This window comes from Nycticebus coucang, chromosome 21, assembly GCF_027406575.1.
Source record: "Nycticebus coucang isolate mNycCou1 chromosome 21, mNycCou1.pri, whole genome shotgun sequence".
Classification (NCBI taxonomy): domain Eukaryota; kingdom Metazoa; phylum Chordata; class Mammalia; order Primates; family Lorisidae; genus Nycticebus; species Nycticebus coucang.
The window spans coordinates 33,495,339-33,513,641 of NC_069800.1; the positions used below are offsets into that span (position 1 = coordinate 33,495,339).

At 44.6% G+C, this 18,303-nt stretch overlaps 1 protein-coding gene across 7 annotated transcripts in view; it reads left to right on the forward strand.

The window, feature by feature from the left end:
- Positions 1–18,303, forward strand: part of SLC23A2 (solute carrier family 23 member 2) — a 146,088-nt gene that overhangs the window by 82,376 nt on the left and 45,409 nt on the right. For all 7 annotated transcript variants that reach the window (XM_053573857.1, XM_053573855.1, XM_053573856.1 and 4 more), the window contains 3 exons: positions 3,021–3,119; positions 9,797–9,913; positions 12,411–12,568. In XM_053573857.1, the coding sequence (XP_053429832.1) occupies positions 3,021–3,119; positions 9,797–9,913; positions 12,411–12,568 (374 nt within the window). The remainder of the gene's footprint in view (positions 1–3,020; positions 3,120–9,796; positions 9,914–12,410; positions 12,569–18,303) is intronic.

Below are 18,303 nucleotides of genomic sequence, written 5' to 3' on the forward strand. Positions count from 1 at the left end.
TGGAGCATGGTTCTCATTGTAAGTTACGAGTTTTGTGTTGTGGACCTGAACTCAGCTGAGAATGTGTATCCAGTTGGTTTGTGTAAAAGGCAATAGTCTGATTTTTTTGTTTGTTTTGAGTCTCACTATGTCACCCTAGGTAGAGTGCCGTAGTGTCACAGCTCACAGCAACCTCAAACTCTTGGGCTTAAGCGATTCTGTTGCCTCAGCCTTCCAAGTAACTGGGACTGCAGGTGCCTGCCAGAGCACCCAACTGTTTTTCTGTTGCAGTTATCATTGTTGCTTAGCTGGCCCAGACTGGGTTTGAACCAGCCATCCTCTGTGTATGTGGTCAGCGCCATAACCACTGTGCTACAGGTGCCAAGCCAAAGGCAATAGTATGATTTAGAAATAATTTTTAAACTAGGTCTTTTTTTTTCCTGAGACAGAGCCTCAAGCTGTCGCCCTGGGTAGAATGCCGTGGCATCACAGCTCACAACAACCTCCAGCTCCTGGGCTCAAGCGATTTTCCTACCTCCGCCTCCCAAGTAGTTGGGACTACAGGTGCACGCCACAATGCCCAGCAATTTTTTGGTTGCAGCCGTCATTGTTGTTTAGCAGGCCTGGGCTGGGTTTGAACCCGCCAGCTTAGGTGTATGTGGCTGGCGCCTTAGACGCTTGAGTCACAGGCGTTGAGCCAACTAGGTCTTTTTTTGAAATAATATTAGAAAATTTGGCCCTATGAGATTATGTACTGGTTAACTGAGATCTCTAGTGTACTTTATAACCAGCTTCAGATTTACGTTATGGTCTGTATGGCCTTGAATATGAAATTTAATTTTTCACCTCGATTACAGAAATACATGAATTGGAAATCTCTCTGGACCTCTTCAATCTAATCTGTGCTGCCAGGATCTTCAGTCTTTTAAATTTCTTCCCTGTTGTAGAAATAAATTGTGCTTATTTAGAGAATATAGAAAGGGAAGAAGGCAAAAGTAGCCCTACTGATTAAACACAATTGTTGTTGTAAAAGATCCAAACACTCAGGAAGGGTTGGGAATGAAAACCGAACGGTGTCTGCTGTTGCTGTCTGTCCCTAGGGCAGCACCCTTCTCCTGGGTTGTGATATTTTTTTTCTGGATCCTTTACCAAGCATTTAGACAGGTTATTAGAGTTTTATTTTTATTCTTTAAGCACAATTGAGATAAATCTAAGTTTACTGTTTTGTGACTTTTTAAAAAAACACTATTTATTGGAATTGTTTCCTTGTCAGTGCAGCAGCTTTATTCTTTTAATGGTCGAGCGTGTATTCTCTAAGTGGATGTGCCGTAATTTAAGTGTTCGTCTTTTTGATGAACATTTAGGTTGTCTTCAAGTATTCAGTATTTCAAACAATGCAGCAGTGGCCAGCCTTAAACAAACATAGCACTGGCATGGGTATTTCTGGAGGATAAACGTCTGTGAGTATAACTTCTAGATCTAAGAAAATGCCTGTCTTAAACCTCACTGCCAAATTACCCAGCACATTGGCCATTTTACCAGGAACATATTCCCTGCCAGAACAGAGAGGAGCTTTCTGCTCTTGACCTGGTTATTATCAGGTTCAGTTTTTATTTCTACCCAGTTTGTGTTAAAAATGACATTTTAATGTAATTTCTAAAATTTTAAATTAGGTGAAATGTGTTTTATTGTATATTTTAATTTTTCTTCTGTGAATTACGTATTCCCAGGCTTTGCCCATTTCCTTTGGATTGTTTATTACTTATTGAAGGTGTTCTTTGTAAACTTGGCACTAATAAACCTTTCCCTACATGTCATGCTGTATTTTCTCCTAGGCCATCATTACCTTTTTTTTTTTTTTCTTCCCATCATTGACTTTTAACTTCTTATTAGTGTATTTCACAGTGCCAGAATGTGAACTTTTTTTTTTGGTAGAGACAGAGTTTCACTTTATGGCCCTCGGTAGAGTGCCGTGGCCTCACACAGCTCACAGCAACCTCCAACTCCTGGGCTTAAGCGATTCTCTTGCCTCAGCCTCCCGAGTAGCTGGGACTACAGGCGCCCGCCACAACCCCCGGCTATTTTTTGGTTGCAGTTCAGCTGGGGCCGGGTTTGAACCCGCCACCCTCGGTTTATGAGGCCGGCGCCTTACCGACTGAGCCACAGGCGCCGCCCCCAGAATGTGAACTTTTAAAATACTTTTTCATTTATAATTTTAAAATATAGTTGTGCTGTTACCATATGTACAGTTACCTTGATATTATTAATATACATTTTCCCTTGATGTTACAAACTCTAAGGATTATTTCCCTTGTAGCATTCTGGGCATAAATGATATATAATTTGAGTTAAAGCCTTTCTTGTTTTCAGTATTGCTTCCTCTGGGTAGATTCCTGGCAATGGAGCCATTTGGCTAAAAAGTAAAAATATTTCAATGTTGTTGTTCAGGTTGGCAGAACCCAAGATGATAATGTTGCTCAAAGAGGGTCACACACCAGTGGGCTGGTTTACTTAAGCCCAGTGAGAAAGGAATAAATAATGAAAAGTTACTGAATTGGGTGAACAGCAGTGCTTGTTCCTCTAACAAGCTGATTTCCCCCTCTAGGGATGCCTGGTGGGAAGTCATTTTCTGGTGGTTATCTGGGGAGGGATCTTAACCGAGGCAGCTTTTGGCCCTTTTGTCAGCTCAGCAAGGGCCTGGTCACAGAAACACAGCAGTGCCTCCCTTGTTCTGGAGGCGTGTGGGTCCCCACCACTGAAGTCCTCCCTGGGAAGTCCCATTCCTGCTGCCCCAGCTGAGCCTCTTGCTTGGGCAGCTTCACACAGTGAGGGATGTAGGTACACTTCTCTTCCATCAGAAACAAACACCTGGTCACTGATCTAAGAAAACACAAAACTTTGCCACTTATTTCAATAGGTGAAAAAATACATAATGTCGGGCTCATAGCAGAATTACAAAACACTTTTTTAGGGGAAAAAAGTTTCCATACATTGGAGTGGTATATGCTGAAATGGCTCTAAGTGGAGTGCTTTCCTTTCAGGTGGTGATAAATGGAGGTGCCACGTCCAGCGGTGAGCAGGACAATGAAGACACTGAGCTCATGGCAATCTACACTACGGAAAATGGCATTGCAGAAAAGGTACCTTGCCCACAACCCCACATGAGCCCCTGCCCCATTCTGTGTAGGGACCTGAAAGTCCTCTTTCTGGGACCATTGATTATTGAATTTTTATGTCTATTATGTTTACACATCTTATAAGCTGACTGATTTCTTTGCATTAATTTTGTACCCTAATACTTTACTGAATATTCTACTTGTCATTTTCATTTGGTCACTTGGGTTTCTGAGTATACTTTCGTATCATTCGCTAATAGTCAAAGTTTACCTCTCTCTTATCTAATTTTTATTATATTTTTAATTTTTTTTAAATGCATTGGCTAGTACTTTTAGTACAAGTAATGGAGATAGTAATAGACATTCTTGATGTTAGTGGTTGTAGCTTCTCTGTTAATTATTACAGTGAGCGTGGACTTAAAAAGACGCATTTCACTATGAAGGAAATAGTCTTCTTTCTAATTTGTTGAATTTTAAAAATTCTAGTATGGCTCTTGAATTTTGGCATAATGCTTTTTAAGCATCTGTAAAGGTAAATACATGTTTTCCAAATACCTATCAATGTGATGAATTATATTAATGTCGAACCATCAGTGCATTCTTGAAATAGCATATGGCCATGATATATTAACTTTTAAATAATTTTTCTACTTGTTTGTCACAAGGTGAAATGATATATGTGCACATTAATTTTTAGTGTGCTGCAAGATTTCATTAATATTTATTTAGAATTTGAGGATCAATGTACACAAGAGAGGTTGGTCCAAAGTATTTTTCTGCCAGGGGATGGTATCATCTTTGTGAGGTTTTGATATCAGTATCTTATTTGCTTAATAAAAGATTTTTGGTAGTGTTCTTTCTTTTTCTTAGAAACAGTTGAAGTAACATGAGAATTCATGTCTGTGTATAAAGTATATAAATATATAAATGTTTGGTAAAAATCCCTTTAAAACCCTCTCAACCTAGTGTTTTTTTATGTACTTTATTTCTACTTTGGAAATAAGTCAGTTTGGATTTTATTTTTTTCTGCAGTCAGCTTTGGTAAATTTTTTTTTAAATGACTTTTTAATTCTGGTTTTCTAGTTTATTTGCACAGAACTCATAAAAATAGATGCTTATTTTTAGCTCTTTAAATTTCTGTGATTATTTCCACTGTCTTGTTTCTTACTTTGTATGTTTATCCTTTTCCTCCTCCACCCCATTTTAGTTTTCCTAGATTGGATTAGCTAGGTTAAATTTTTTTTAAAAAACCTGCATTTTTAGATTTATTTAGTGCAACTGCTTTTTTGTTTTCTAATGTAATAGATTTCCTCTTTTTTTTTTTTTCATTATTGAGTTTTCCTTTTTCCTCCAGTGTTTTGAGACACATAAGTTTTGTTTCTGTCTTTTTATTTCTGTGCCAAGACTATGAATTTTCCTTCAAACATTGTTTTAGTTGTAATGGATTTTTAGATGTAACTTTTTTTATTGTGCTTGTTTTCTGGATAGTCTATTTTGGAGGGTATTTCTTCTGTGCCTTTTAAGGAGCATTTAAAAATTTCCAAGAGGAGGAGAATTTTTGATTATTGATTTCTAGTTTTATTTGCATTGTTATGAAAATGTAAGTAAAATTAGAAATTGTAATAAGACAGTTTTGACACAAAAAATTCAAGCACCAGGTATTAGCTGATACTAAGACATTGATAATTTGATTATTCATGTAAATGTGTTGTTGTTTATTTTTATAACTATCTACTAAACAGACATTATATTGGGCGGCGCCTGTGGTTCAGTCGGCAAGGCGCCGGCCCCATATACCGAGGGTGGCAGGTTCAAACCTGGCCCCTGCTGAACTGCAAACCAAAAAATAGCCGGGCGTTGTGGCGGGCGCCTGTAGTCCCAGCTACTCGGGAGGCTGAGGCAAGAGAATCGCTTAAGCCCAGGAGTTGGAGGTTGCTGTGAGCTGTGTGAGGCCACGGCACTCTACCGAGGGCCATAAAGTGAGACTCTGTCTCTACAAAAAAAAAAAAGAGACATTATATTTTGGGTGAAAAACTACATAGTATTTGCTTTAAAATAATTCATCTTCTCAATAAAATTCTGGAAGATGGGAAATAGATAACAAACAGATTGAATAAGAACATGATGCTGAAAATTCTTGTCTCATGTGGGACAGGAGATCCTTTTTTTTTTTTTACCTTTGCCTATGTTCATAAAATTACTGAATACAAAGTGAAGAGAATAATTGAATCATACTTTGTTACCAAAAGTGACTGTGAAAGTGACTGTGAAGAAATCAGCTAGTCTTCCCAACTAATATTCTTCAAATCATACATTTTGTTGTTGGTGGTGGTGGTTTTCTTTTTCTTTCTTTCTCCTCTCCTCTCCTCTCCTCCTTCCCATCCCCCTCCCCTTTCCTGTTTTGAGACAAAGTCTCACTATGTCACCCTCGGTGGAGTGCTGTGGTGTCACAGCTCACAGCAACCTCAAATTCTTGGGCTTAAGCGATTGTCCTGCCTAAGCCTCCCAGGTAGCTGGGACTACAGGCACCCGCCACAACGCCCAGCTATTTTTTTGTTGTTGCAGTTGTCATTGTTGCTTACTGGCCCAGGCTGGGCTTGAACCTGCCAGCCTCGGTGCATGTGGCTGGTGCCGTAACCACTGTGCGACGGGTGCTGAGCCACATTTTTAGGTCTTGAAGGAGAGGATAGCAGCGGGCCATCAGGTATCTGATTGATATATGGAGGTGAGACATAGCCTCTCCCCATCTCCACTCTGAACTGTCCCTCCAAGTGTAGACCCTCTTTGGGGTTCTGTGGGTCAAGCAGCCCACTTCTTCACAGGGTCCTTTAAGTACCTAGGTTGATAATTCCTTCAATGGGGTCACAACTCATCCAGTTGCTTTCTATATTCCAAAAATTGTGTTAATCTCATTTGTCGTCGTCTTATTTTCTTTGTCCTTGTGATTTTATACCGTTACCTGTTCCTTCTATGGGACAACACACAGTCATTCTGCCATGTTTAAGTGGAACATAAAAGCTTCCTCTAAGGCCAATGAAATTGATCTTTGGACCTGAGTAAGGGAAAAAATTAGAAAGCAAAAATATGTAAGAGAATATTACATGATAATGTTTGAACCTTCTACAGCAGGGGCTGACAAACTATGTCCTGTAAGTCAGATTTGGTCTAGTACTTGTTCTCATCAATAACGTTTTACTGGACACAGCCACACTCGTTACATATTGTCTGAGGCTGTTTTGCTTCCACACTGTGGTGACAAAACTATGTGGCCCACAAAGCCTGAAATATTTACTTTACAAAAAACATTTGCCTATTGTGCTCTAGAGGAAATGATTTCCTGGTGGGGGAAAAAAAGACTACAGTTGGAAAGGTTATTAACGATCTTAAGGTTCTAAGCAGAGAGCTGAGTTCTGACTTCAATCTTTGGAAGACAAGTAGTTTCCTTGCTCTTTAGATTACTTCCCACTACAGAATAAGATAGAAAGTCTTCTTTAACATGTAGTCATCCTTAAAACTAGTTCAATAAGTTTATGGGGTGCAATTTGGATTTGTCATGTGGGTGTGTGTATATTGCATAGTGGTGAAGTCTGGGCTTCTCCTCAGTAGTGTACGTCATGTAGTCATCTCTTAAAGAAACCTTTCTGTTGGAAGTTTTTGTTTTTGCAGTTTTCACATGGCTCACATTCATGTCGTGATCACCAAGTGGTACCATAGAGTACAAAACCCACACACGCCCTTATGACTCAAGGAGGGCTGTGCAGCCTCTGCCTGACCATGCTGTTTGATCTCCTCCACCACGCGGTCCGTGCTCTGCCACATCATTGCCAGTGTGACATTTACTTAGTCCATTTCTGATGTGTAGAACTACCCTCTTTTATAAAAGTGTGTGTGTGTGTACACATGTACATCTGTACACACACTTTAATCTTTGTCCATGCTTGGAAAAGGACAGATGCCCAAAGTCTTTTCTTTCTGCTTTATAGTTAGAACTATTTGCTTAGGAATTGTTAGAAAAATATTGCTTCCAACATTATTATAACAGGTTCTACTAATCTATTAACTGTACTGTTGCTAAACTCTATTTTCAGATATTTCTCTTTGTTGCTTTGTGAGCAGTAACAGTCCTTACCCGGGAGACTGTAGGTAAAGTGACAGTGTTGAACTGACCTTTCTGTAGTGAGCCCAATATCCATAGTTGCATCTTGTAAGCAAAATGGTCACTACAGGCTTGACGCCCATAGCACAGTCGTTACGCGTTACGTACACTGAAGGTGCTGGGTTCAAACCTGGCCCAGGCCAGCTAAACAACAATGACAACTGCAATAAAAAGTAGCCGGACGTTGTGGCGGGCACCTGTAGTCCCAGCTACTTTGGAGGCTGAGGTAATAGAATTGCTTGAGCCTTGAGCCCAAGAGTTTGAGGTTGCTGTGAGCTATGATACCACGGCACTCTACCGAGGGCAACATAATGAGACTGTGTCTCAAAAAAAAAACGTTCACTTCAGGGAGTTTCTCCATCAGGTTCAATGATTTCCTCTAAGCACTCAACAAAATTCAACAATGCTGTTCTCCTCACAGTCACAGTTTATTATTGTGAAAGGATACAGATGAAAATCAGTGATGGAAAAAAGGACATAAGCAGAGTCTAGGAGACAACATGCACAAGCTTCCATCCTCATCTCCAGTGGGGTCAAGCAGGCACTGCTTACTTTTCCCAGCAGTGATGCGTGACGACACTCGTGGAGTTTTCCCAACCAAGGAAGGGCACCCAGCCTTGGTGTCCAGGGTTTTTATTGGCTATCAGTTGCATAGATGTGGCCAATCACCTATGCAGCTGGCTTGATTTCCAGGCCACTCCAGAAGTCAGGCTGGTACTGTGTGGCCCACGTTGTCAGGTAACAGAAGGGACCCTTAAGGGCCAAAATATTTCAAAAGCTCAGAGGGCAAGCACGAGTCAAACCTTTCTTTGAAATGTGCAGAGTTTGGACCGTCCAGAGCTGCTGACTTAATCCTTTACACTGTGTTACTATATATCAAACACCTCACATACAAACGTGTGCTATCTCTATCGTTTCTATAACAAGTTTTTAAAGACATGCGTAATCCATTTTCACCCATTCAAGAATGTAAATTTACCAATAACCACCGTTAAAACTGAAGAAAAAGTTCTGTCTGAAAGGTCACGATCAATTACATTTGGATTAGATCAGATGCCAGTTTACACTAGACATTTTCTTTTAGGCTGTAGGAGGTGAGGCTGAACTGTATCACTTAAAGATGTTTGACCCCCAAATTTCTGTCCCCTTCTGTGTGGAAAATTGTGTCAAACACATGTAATCAGCATTTTTCTCTAGGTACATATCTTGAATCCCAAGAAATGCAAGAAATTATTTGTAGGGTTTTAGAAACAGAATAGTTTTGAGGTAGCGTTGGGAAAGTCAGGGCTGCCTTGAGTTCTCTGCTTTGGCCCAGGTACTGTCTAAGTTCAGAAGTGATGCCAAAGCTGACCGAAAATTTTTAGACTGTAACCTAAAGTGTCTGGTGGTACCATCTTGGCTTAAACAGCATGTGACACTTAATGTTTTAAAAAAATCTTCACTAATGGCCTGGGCATGGTAGCTCACACCTGTAATCCTAGCACCCTGGGAGGCCAAGGCGGGTGGATTGCTTGAGCCCAAGAGTTTGAGGTTTCTATGAGCTATGACACCACAGCACTCTACCAAGGATGAAAAACTGAGACATGATCTCAAAAAATAAATAAGTCAATAAATAAAAATGATTTAAAATGAAAAAACGTCTTTACTAATGATGGGGAAAGAAGAAGAAAAAATTGTCACCTGTAAACTGTAAATAAATTTTTAGTCTCTTGTTTTTCGTCTTTGAGACAGTCTCACTTTCTCATCCTCTGTAGAGTGCAGTGGCATCACAGCTCACAGCAACTTCAAACTCCTGGGTTTAAGTGATTCTCTTGCCTCAGCTTCCCAAGTAGCTGGGACTCCAGGAGCCTGCCATAATGCCTGGCTATTTTTATTTTTAGAGACAGGGTCTTGTTCTTGCTCAGGCTGGTCTCGAACCTCTAAGCTCAGGGCAATCCACTTGCCTTGGCCTCCCAAGTGCTGGGATTACAGATGTGAGCCACTGTCTCTTATTTTTTAAACACAGTTTGAATCATCATGTTTGTATACTTCTGAGCGTTGCTCTTCTCATCTAACATTGTCAAAACAGCAGTGTTTTGATAGGAGTGTATAGGCCTTAATATTTAGGTATAAAGATCTATTCTCTTTGCAGGTATGAGGTGGAGTCGGGTGGGGAGGGCCAGATCAGAGTTCACTATTTGGAAGTGGTTAATTTTAACATTTCTTCTTGTGGTGTCTGGTTGAAAGACTGCTCATATCACTATGTAGTCTCAACTTGGGAGTTTCTCTGTCCATGCAGGAGGATGCTTAGGGAGAAACTCTGAGCACGCTGGTTGCTCTCAGGAATGAGTTGATGCCAGGGAACACTGAACCTCCACGTTCTGAGGATTGACTGTTCCACTGAGCAAGTGTATTTCAGCCTTGTATCAAAGGAGCAAAGGCTTAAAATTATAGGAGATTGGTAGCCCCTTGATAAAGCTGTTCTTCTGTAACGGTGGTCTGGACTGAGCTGAGTTAATGTTAGTGCTTGGGTTTACTGAATACCTCTTCTCCCTCTTACCCACAGAGCTCCCTCGCGGAGACCCTGGATAGCACTGGCAGTCTGGATCCCCAGAGATCAGACATGATTTACACCATAGAAGATGTTCCTCCTTGGTACCTCTGTATATTTCTGGGGTTGCAGGTACGATAGTTCCAGCAGGTACTTGAATTATCTTTCCAGATTTAAAAAATGTTTAAATTCTACTTTGATTTTTATTTATTAAAGACTTTATTATAAAATACTCTTTTAAGAATGATGAATGGTAGCCGGGCATTGTGGCAGGCACCTGTGGTCCCAGCTACTCGGGAGGCTGAGGCAAGAGAATCACTTAAGCCCAGGAGTTGGAAGTTGCTGTGAGCTGTGTGATGCCTCGGCACTCTACCCAGGGCGATAAAGTGAAACTCTGTCTCTACAACAACAACAAAAAAAGAATGATGAGGGGCGGCGCCTATGGCTCAGTCAGTAAGGCGCTGGCCCCATATACCGAGGGCAGAGGGTTCAAACCCAGCCCCGGCTGAACTGCAACCAAAAAATAGCTGGGCATTGTGGTGGGCGCCTGTAGTCCCAGCTACTCGGGAGGCTGAGGTAAGAGAATCGCTTAAGCCCAGGAGTTGGAGGTTGCTGTGAGCTGTGTGAGGCCACGGCACTCTACCGAGGGCCATAAAGTGAGACTCTGTCTCTACAAAAAAAAAGAAAAGAAAAGAATGATGAATTGGAATTGTTAACATCAGCTTTGTCTTTTTGGGAGGAAGAAAAAAAAACAGGAAGTGTAGATTACACTTTACCAGGGAAAAGAAGGAAGACGTGTGGGAGACAAGCAAGAGAATTGATGTGAAGGGAAAGAACAAAGATAATAAGTTATAGAAAGAAGGGAGAGTAGAGGGAGGAGAAAAGTAGAAGAGTAGAGAAGAAGGGGAATTAACCTTCATTTCCCAGCCCTGGCCTGGCTAACCCAGCCATAGTCATTATAAACTCTGCCATGAGATATTGGTGACCCTGAAGAGTGCATGTTGGCCAGGACCTCAATGAGAGGTTTCAGTCTTATTTATTTTTTAAAGGAAGGGAAAATGTGGTGTTGCAATGGCCACTTAATCTGCTGCAGCCTCCAGTGGGAGGGGAGGGCAGGCAGGCTGGGCTGGGGTCAGGGTGACAGTGATACACTCTCCCATGGAGACCTGAGACCTGTTGCATCCTTGGCAACTTTTCCCTCCTCTCAGCACCCTCTTTCCTCTGCAGGATTAAAGTAGGGCTTTTTAAAGGGGACTAGGTGGGAGACTCTTCTCCTAGATGCACACCTCAGCCTGTGTTTGCTTTGGTTTAAGCTTGACCCCTGCTATGAGGTCTAACTTTCCATTCTTTCTCAAATTCGTATGATCAATTCAACCAAAGGTATCTCAGATGTTGGGAAAGTCAGTCTCCTTGCCCAGACAAGTTTATTTTCCACCCCTCAAAACACATGGCAACCTGGGCTGGAAGGTGTCCAGTAAGGGAGGAGTCAGGGACAGAGGAGCTGAGTGGGCTTGGCAAATAATCTACCTTGGGCTGAGCATTCCAAACTAGGTTCAGGGAACATCCTTTTTGAAATGTTTATATGATAGAGGTTTCTGGAAATCTTCCCTGGTCAGATAGGAGTGGGGAAACCCTGCCTGTGTCATGTCCTTTTTGACCATATACCCAGACTTGAGAGCAGCTCTGAAAAGTCCTCAATAGGAATGTTTGTCTTCCCCGGGAAGCCCCTGTACAGTGGGCCTTTATGGGCTGCAAGTGACATGTTTGACAAACATAGGCAGAAATGGGAAGCTATTGGGATGAAAAGTAGGAAGCTTGAGGAACAGAAATAACTCGTCAGCTAGGGAAAGGCGGGGGAAGCAAGCCTTGAGTGCTGGGACTCTCCTCACAGGGTCACAAACAACTCTGGGCAAGGAAGTCCCCGAGTGAAGAGTGGGACAGGGTTCTTTCTAGAAGATTCCCACAGCCACTGTATGCCCTTATCCCTGCCCTGACTGGAACAGATAAATTCTATGCTGGCAAAACAGTGACAACCACAAAAAAAGGATAGAAACACCCCATGCAATGAAGCTTTTGTGACTTTTATCCTCAGACCTGAAAGATTTGTTTTTTAAGTGAACTAATTATCTTAGGAATGTAGATTGTAAAAATTTACATAAAACATTAGTAAATCAAATCCCTAAATGAAAATACAACATGACTAGGGTTTGTTGCAAGAATGGTTTAGTACCCCACCATTCGTGTCAACAGATTAGAGGAGAAAGGCATATAGTTTTAGCAATCAAAGCCAGAAAAGCATGGATAAATAAAAAGTCCTCTAATAAGAATTATATAAGTAAAATACCACCAGTGTTCATGTTGGATATTTTTTGGGGGGGGTGGAGGGGGGCTGGCATGGATTCGTGCAAGTAATAGAATACTACCAGTGAGTAATAAGAAAAGAAAACTAATGAAAAGGAGAAATGATGAAAAAGAGGAACAGACCTTGATTTGGTACATGATAAGAATGCATACCTAGAAATCTTCACTTGGGCTATTTCTTAAAGATAGTAGGGGAGCAAAGTTAGGATAAAATCAGGAAGAAAGGAGGAAGGGCTCACCTTTCCCCTGGTCTCCTCCTGCCCTGCAGCACTACTTGACATGCTTCAGCGGCACGATCGCGGTGCCCTTCCTGCTGGCCGATGCCATGTGTGTGGGTTATGACCAGTGGGCCACCAGCCAGCTCATTGGGACCATTTTCTTCTGCGTGGGAATCACAACTTTGCTGCAGACAACGTTTGGATGCAGGTGAGATTGGGGTACTGAAGTGGGATGCCAAGGCCCCAGTGAGGCACCGAGCTGCACCATTCGCTTAGGACCCACTGGAGTGGGAGGAGTGTCTGTGGCCCTTACCCCCCACCCTACAGCATTTCCCATCTTAGTGAATAACATGACTCTCCCATACCAGTTATGCAAGCTGGAAACTCAGTTCCACTTTCCCCTCTTCTTATCCCCTGGCCAGGCACATTGGCTGTCTGGCATGTTCCTTCAGTTCAGACGCAGAGTGTTCCACTAGGCTCTCGGTTTTTTCCTGTCTCCAGGGGGCCTCTTTGACCTACTCTTTGTCTGGCCCCAGTCCTATCTTTCTGATACCCACATCTTGCCTCTGACCCCTCCTCCTACCTTCTCCACTCTCACCCTCCTGTGCGTCTGCTCCCCACCCACCTGGCACACACCCGCTCATCCTCCAGTCCTGGCTTGTCCTTTCCTCCTGTGACACATGCCCCAGTGTCTGGAAGCCTTCATTGTTCTCTGAGTTCCCACACATGCCTCTTGTGTTCATCCTTCTAATGTGGCTCTTACTACAGTTTGCCCCTTTGTTTTTATGTCTTTTTCCCCCCCTGGATTGTGCTTCTCTCCTTGATGCCAGGGCTCTGGTGTTCACTTTTGTGCACTCCCAGTCCCTGTGTAGGTGGGTGTGAGCTGGCCAGGAGGGAATAGGAATGTCCTTGCCTATCTCCTTCTATCAACTTGCCTTTCCTCTCCTTCTCCATCTTCTGTCCTCATGCTTTAACCCCAGTGTGCTGCTCAAGGGCTGCAGCCTCCTCTGGTGGGACTGTCCTTGACTGTCCTAGAGCATACCTACGAGTTGAGTCTATGGCTTCATCAGAGAGAGTCTAAGTAAGGCCTGGCCTTTCCTGCTGGGGGAAGTGGGAGAGGGATACAGCTCAGGGTCAGAATCCTCAGGTCCTCAAGAGGGTTGCCCTCATTTGGGAGAGCCACAAGAGGGTTAGTGTTTTCCAGTTGACAGTGTGGGAGGGCAGGTGGCAGGTCTATTGATAGAAGGAAGCTGTGTGGGCTAAAGGTGGCGGGACTGGCCAGCTTGTGGGTTCTCAGATTCCCCAGGCGCTGTTAGCCTGCATGCACCATGCTGAGCAGAAGGAAGGGTGCCTGGAGGGTGAGGGCCACGGGGTCCTTGGCATAGAGGTGTGGTCTGGGCCTCCCAAGAAAATACAGGGCCTGGCATCTATGGTTCTTTGCTTCATATCCAGAGTGGATGACCAAGCTTTTATTGGCCGTGTTGGGAGCCTTACCTCGCATGCAGGTGCTGTTTCTCTGGGGAAATCTTTTTCTAGATAGCTGATGTATCACCTAATCTTAGGCATAGTCCATCTGTAAATTTGGGCAGTGCCTCTAACTGAGAATTGTTGGTCAGTCTGAAGAGGGAGTGAGAGATGTCTTTATTGTGCTAAAGCATGGACTATGTGCAACTCCGCCCCATCTCCTGCCAAGGAGGCGAGTCTTGGCCAGCAGCTAAGCCCAGTGGGTGTCTTTGTGTGATGGTGGCATAGGAAGGGCCTGGAGGGCTTTGGGTGGTTCTTTGGGTTATTGAAGGTATCCTGTTGCTTCCCTTTGGGGCACTAGAACTAAATGGTACAATCCATTTACATCCCTTAGCCCCTTTGAATGAGCTGAGGAAGGAAGGGATTTGACACCCTGCCAAGACAGCTCAGTGTAGAGCTTTGGCCTTTAGGGGGTGGGTGTGCACCCTGTGCCCGTGGGACATTGTGCAGGCTGCCTTCCTTGCTGTGCTTGGCAAGATGGCAGAGCCCCTCCCAGTGCTTTGTTGTGTCCATTTGCTTAGCTGTAGGTCAGAAGGTGGTGTCAAGCCCCCACAGCAGTGAATGTGTGCTGCTGGGTAGGGGTGTTTGGAGAGCCTTTGGTGTGGTGTTAGGCTTGGGAGGTGGGTTTTCTATATGGCTATGGGGGTGTGGGTGGTGCCCATATTCTTAACGTGAGCAGAGAGAATGAGTCCTGGCTCTGTCCCACAGATTGAGTGGCTGGGGTCTGGTCATGGTGGTGAGCAGAGGTGATGACAAGGGCAGCACCCTCCAGGAGAGGCACAGGGAGTCACAGAGGATGTGGGAGGGTGAGGGAGCACCTTCATCTGGGAGGGTAGGAGTGAAGAGACAGTGTGGGCTGGCAGGAGCTCCCCCACCCACATCGGAGGCAGACAGGACATGAGATCCAGCTGTGGCTTTGTCAGCAGAGAGCAGAGGACTCAGCAATGGGGCTGTGCCTGGGAGGAAGAGCAAGATGAGGGCATCCCAGGGGATCTGTGCTACCTGCCAGAGCAGCATTGTGGGCCTAGGCACTTTGAAGGTGGGGATGGGAGGGGGACCATGAGGAGCAGCAGAGGGGCAGGAGAGGGATTCCTGGTGGGAGGCAGGGAGAGTGTGCCCTGAGTTCAGTCCCAGCCTGAGTGCTGGAGGTCTGGTCCTCATTTGTTTTGACAGAAGAAGCTTTATAGATTAAAGAGCCCTTTGGGGATGGCGAAGAAGGAGTGCCTCAGCCTTGTACTGTAACCCTGCTTGTATTCCTGGCCTCCCTGGCACTGAGTGATGCTTTCTTTCCAGTTCTCTGTGCCAGCAGTACTTCTTCCTTCCTGGAATCCTTGCTTCCACCCTGTCCTGCAAGTGGGCAGTGAGTGGGGGTTCAAAGGCAGGCTCTCCCGCTCAGCATAGCCTCAGACCCTGTTGATAGGTTCTTTACAATGTAGTCCAGGGTGTACCTGGGGGCCTGCTGTGCAAGAGGCCAAGTGTCTGAGGCACTGAAGGTGTGCTGAAGTGGTGAGACAGATGGTCATTTCTTTCTCTGCCCCGCCAGTCACCAGTTAAGGGGGTGTTTACCATGTCTGTCTGTGTCCCGCCTCTCATCCCCCTGCACCTCTCCCTCCTTCATCTCTTTCTGTTAGGACCTTTGCTCTTCCACCCCACATCTTCCCCTCCTTCCACTGTGCCAGATAATACAAGGCTACCCCATCAGCTGAGCTGCCTCTTACACCCTCGTTCCCAAGAGTGGCTAGATATCCCATAGCCTCCTTCTGCCCCACTCCTATCTCTATAGCCTTTGCAGCAGAGCAGGGTTGGCAACCAGATCTCAGGAGGGTGGGAGATGCTTCCCCTACACCCCCATAATCAGACACCTTGCCATTACCCAGGACGGTATCTGTTCCAGGGGGCTCACCAATGTCAGTGTTGTCAGAACTGGTCACAAGGCCTGTGCTGGTGAATGCCAAGTTTTTGAGTAACTTTATGAAATTCTAATCCCTTGGGCAGTCAGACCCTACATTTCTCAGGGTAAAGCATGAGGTGTTAGCATGTGGCACAGGAAAATTAGAAATCACAAAATCACGCCCAGCCAGCTTTTGTGATTTCTAATGCCAGCGTGGCATTATGTCCTTGGACAGGTGACCTCTGTTGCTGTTTCCTTTATGAAAACAGAGAAGGAGGCTCTGTGTGCTACTGTAGTGTCTTTGTAGATTGTTGTAAGTTTCCTAAAACACTTTAGAGAAGTCTTGATGTGAATAATATGAAGAGCCTTTTAGTTCTGCTCAGTGGTTCTCAACCTTCCGAATGCCGCGACCCTTTAATACAGTTCCTCATTTTGGGGTGACCCCCAACCATAAAATTATTTTCATTGCTAGAAAGGGGTCACCCCAACATGAGCTGTATTAAAGGGTCAAGGCATTAGGAAGGTTGAGAACCACTGTAGATGTTAAGATAGACCTAGCATAGGCTGTGAGTCATTTTTTTTTTAGACTTGTATGTTTATTTACTGCTCCAAGTAGGACTGAATAAATAGATAAAGCAGTTGGGGCAGAGTGGGTACAGGGTGGGGCAGCATGGAGTGAAAGGCGCATGTGGCTGCGAGTGTGGGGGTCTTTTCCCAGCATCGCTGCCATAAGGACTGCAGGCACCCTAGGCAAGGTTCTTTTTTTTTTTTTTTTTTTTTTTTTTTTTGAGACAGTCTCACTCTGTCACCCCAGCTAGAGTGCAGTGGTGTCAGTGTAACTCACAGCAGCCTTAAACTCTTGGGCTCAAGTGATCCTCCTGTGTCAGCCCCTTGAGTACCAGAAACTGTGGGCAGCTGCCTGGCTAATTTTTCTTTTCTTTTTAGTGGAGACAGGGTCTTGCTCTCAGGCTGGTCAAAAACTGATGCCCTGAAGGGGTCCTCCCACCTCCTCCTCTAGAGTGCTAGGATTACAGGTGTGAGCCACCACGCCCAGCCAGCTTTTGTGATTTCTAAGACAGATATTCAGACTTTTCCAACCTCAAGCTAGTTCTCCAGTTGTCTAAGTTGGGTGTGTTTCTTTGTGTATTTGTCCACTTGTTGCTGAGTGCCCAGCACTTCCACTGCACTGGATGGTAGGGATAGGGTCTGAGTACAAACCTGGGGGCTGGGGTCTTGATTCTGAGGAAATGTCGACAGCAGAGGAGGGAACAAAGTGCTGTGGTGGGGTCTTGCCTCTTTTCACACAGGCTCTGTGGTTAAGAGGGGAGTGCTGTCCTAGAAGCCTGTTTAATTCTGCAAAAATACCCAGAGTTGAGGGGAAACCCATGAGGGTGAAACAGGCATGTGCCTTGGCAGACCTCAAAGCACAGAATGCCAGTCTTAAGTGCCATAGTGCACACACTCCTGGGGCCATATTCTCTGTGGGCTGACAACTGAGGCCACAGGACATGAGTGTCACGGGTGTGCAGGGGACCCTCCTTCCTTCGCTGCACATCTCCTCTGGCACAAGAGTGTTTCCTCCAGGGACATCTTTCTGCATTAGAAGTCTTCCATCTCAGCCCCAGTTGTGTGATTTTGAGGGCTTTTGCCCTTCCCAGAGCCTTTGTCTTCTGGGGAAGGGGCAGCATCTTCCCTCTGCCTCCACTTCCCTGTCTCTGCCTTTTCCTTCTTCCCCTGTGCTTTGCCCTTGATCCCTTGCTCTTTGCTTCAAGGAGGTCTTCATTACTCAGTTTTCTTGAGTGAGCTTTTAGCAATCCTCATTCTGGTTCATTTGTGTAATGTTGATTCTACACCTTGTTCTGGAATTAGTACAAAGCCTTTAAAATCCTGAGCAATCAGGCAGGGTTGTTTAGAGTGGCCCCTAAACCTAGTGATTGCCAGGCTGCAGCAGTCTCACGTCTGTGGCCACTCCTGCTCCTCCCCCACCTCCTTGCCCTCTACTCAGCCTTTTGCTCCAGGTTCCTCTTGGAGGCATCGCTCTTGACCTCTTTATTAAAGTCAAAGACTTTAGGAGGAGCCTTTCCTGGCCTTTTCCAGCCTGCCTTGGGCACAGGATGTGGTCTTGTGCTGACAGAAGGTAGGGTTTTGGCCTAGAGAGTCATTGTAGCTGATTCAGGCGCCTGTCCTTAACTGTATTTTCTACACTGGGAGAGAGAGTGTCCAGTCTTTTATCTTAGCAGGTTTGGGGGCCTGTAGGCAGGCCTGGCCTGCCTTGTGTGCTCACTGAGTACGGGGGCTGGGGAGTGGGGGAGGTAGGTTCAGGACACTTTTAAGTCTTAAATCTGGGGGCTTTGAACTCATGACTACCGATAAAGACTAGAAAAATGGAGGGATGCAGCGGTTAGATTGGAGTGGGGGTGACAGATTTCGTCCCATATTCTCTTCCTATGTATGTTCATGTGTGGGCACATGTACAGTTTTTTGGGTTCTCGAACCTTCTTGAAGGTAAAGTTGCAGACAGCATGATG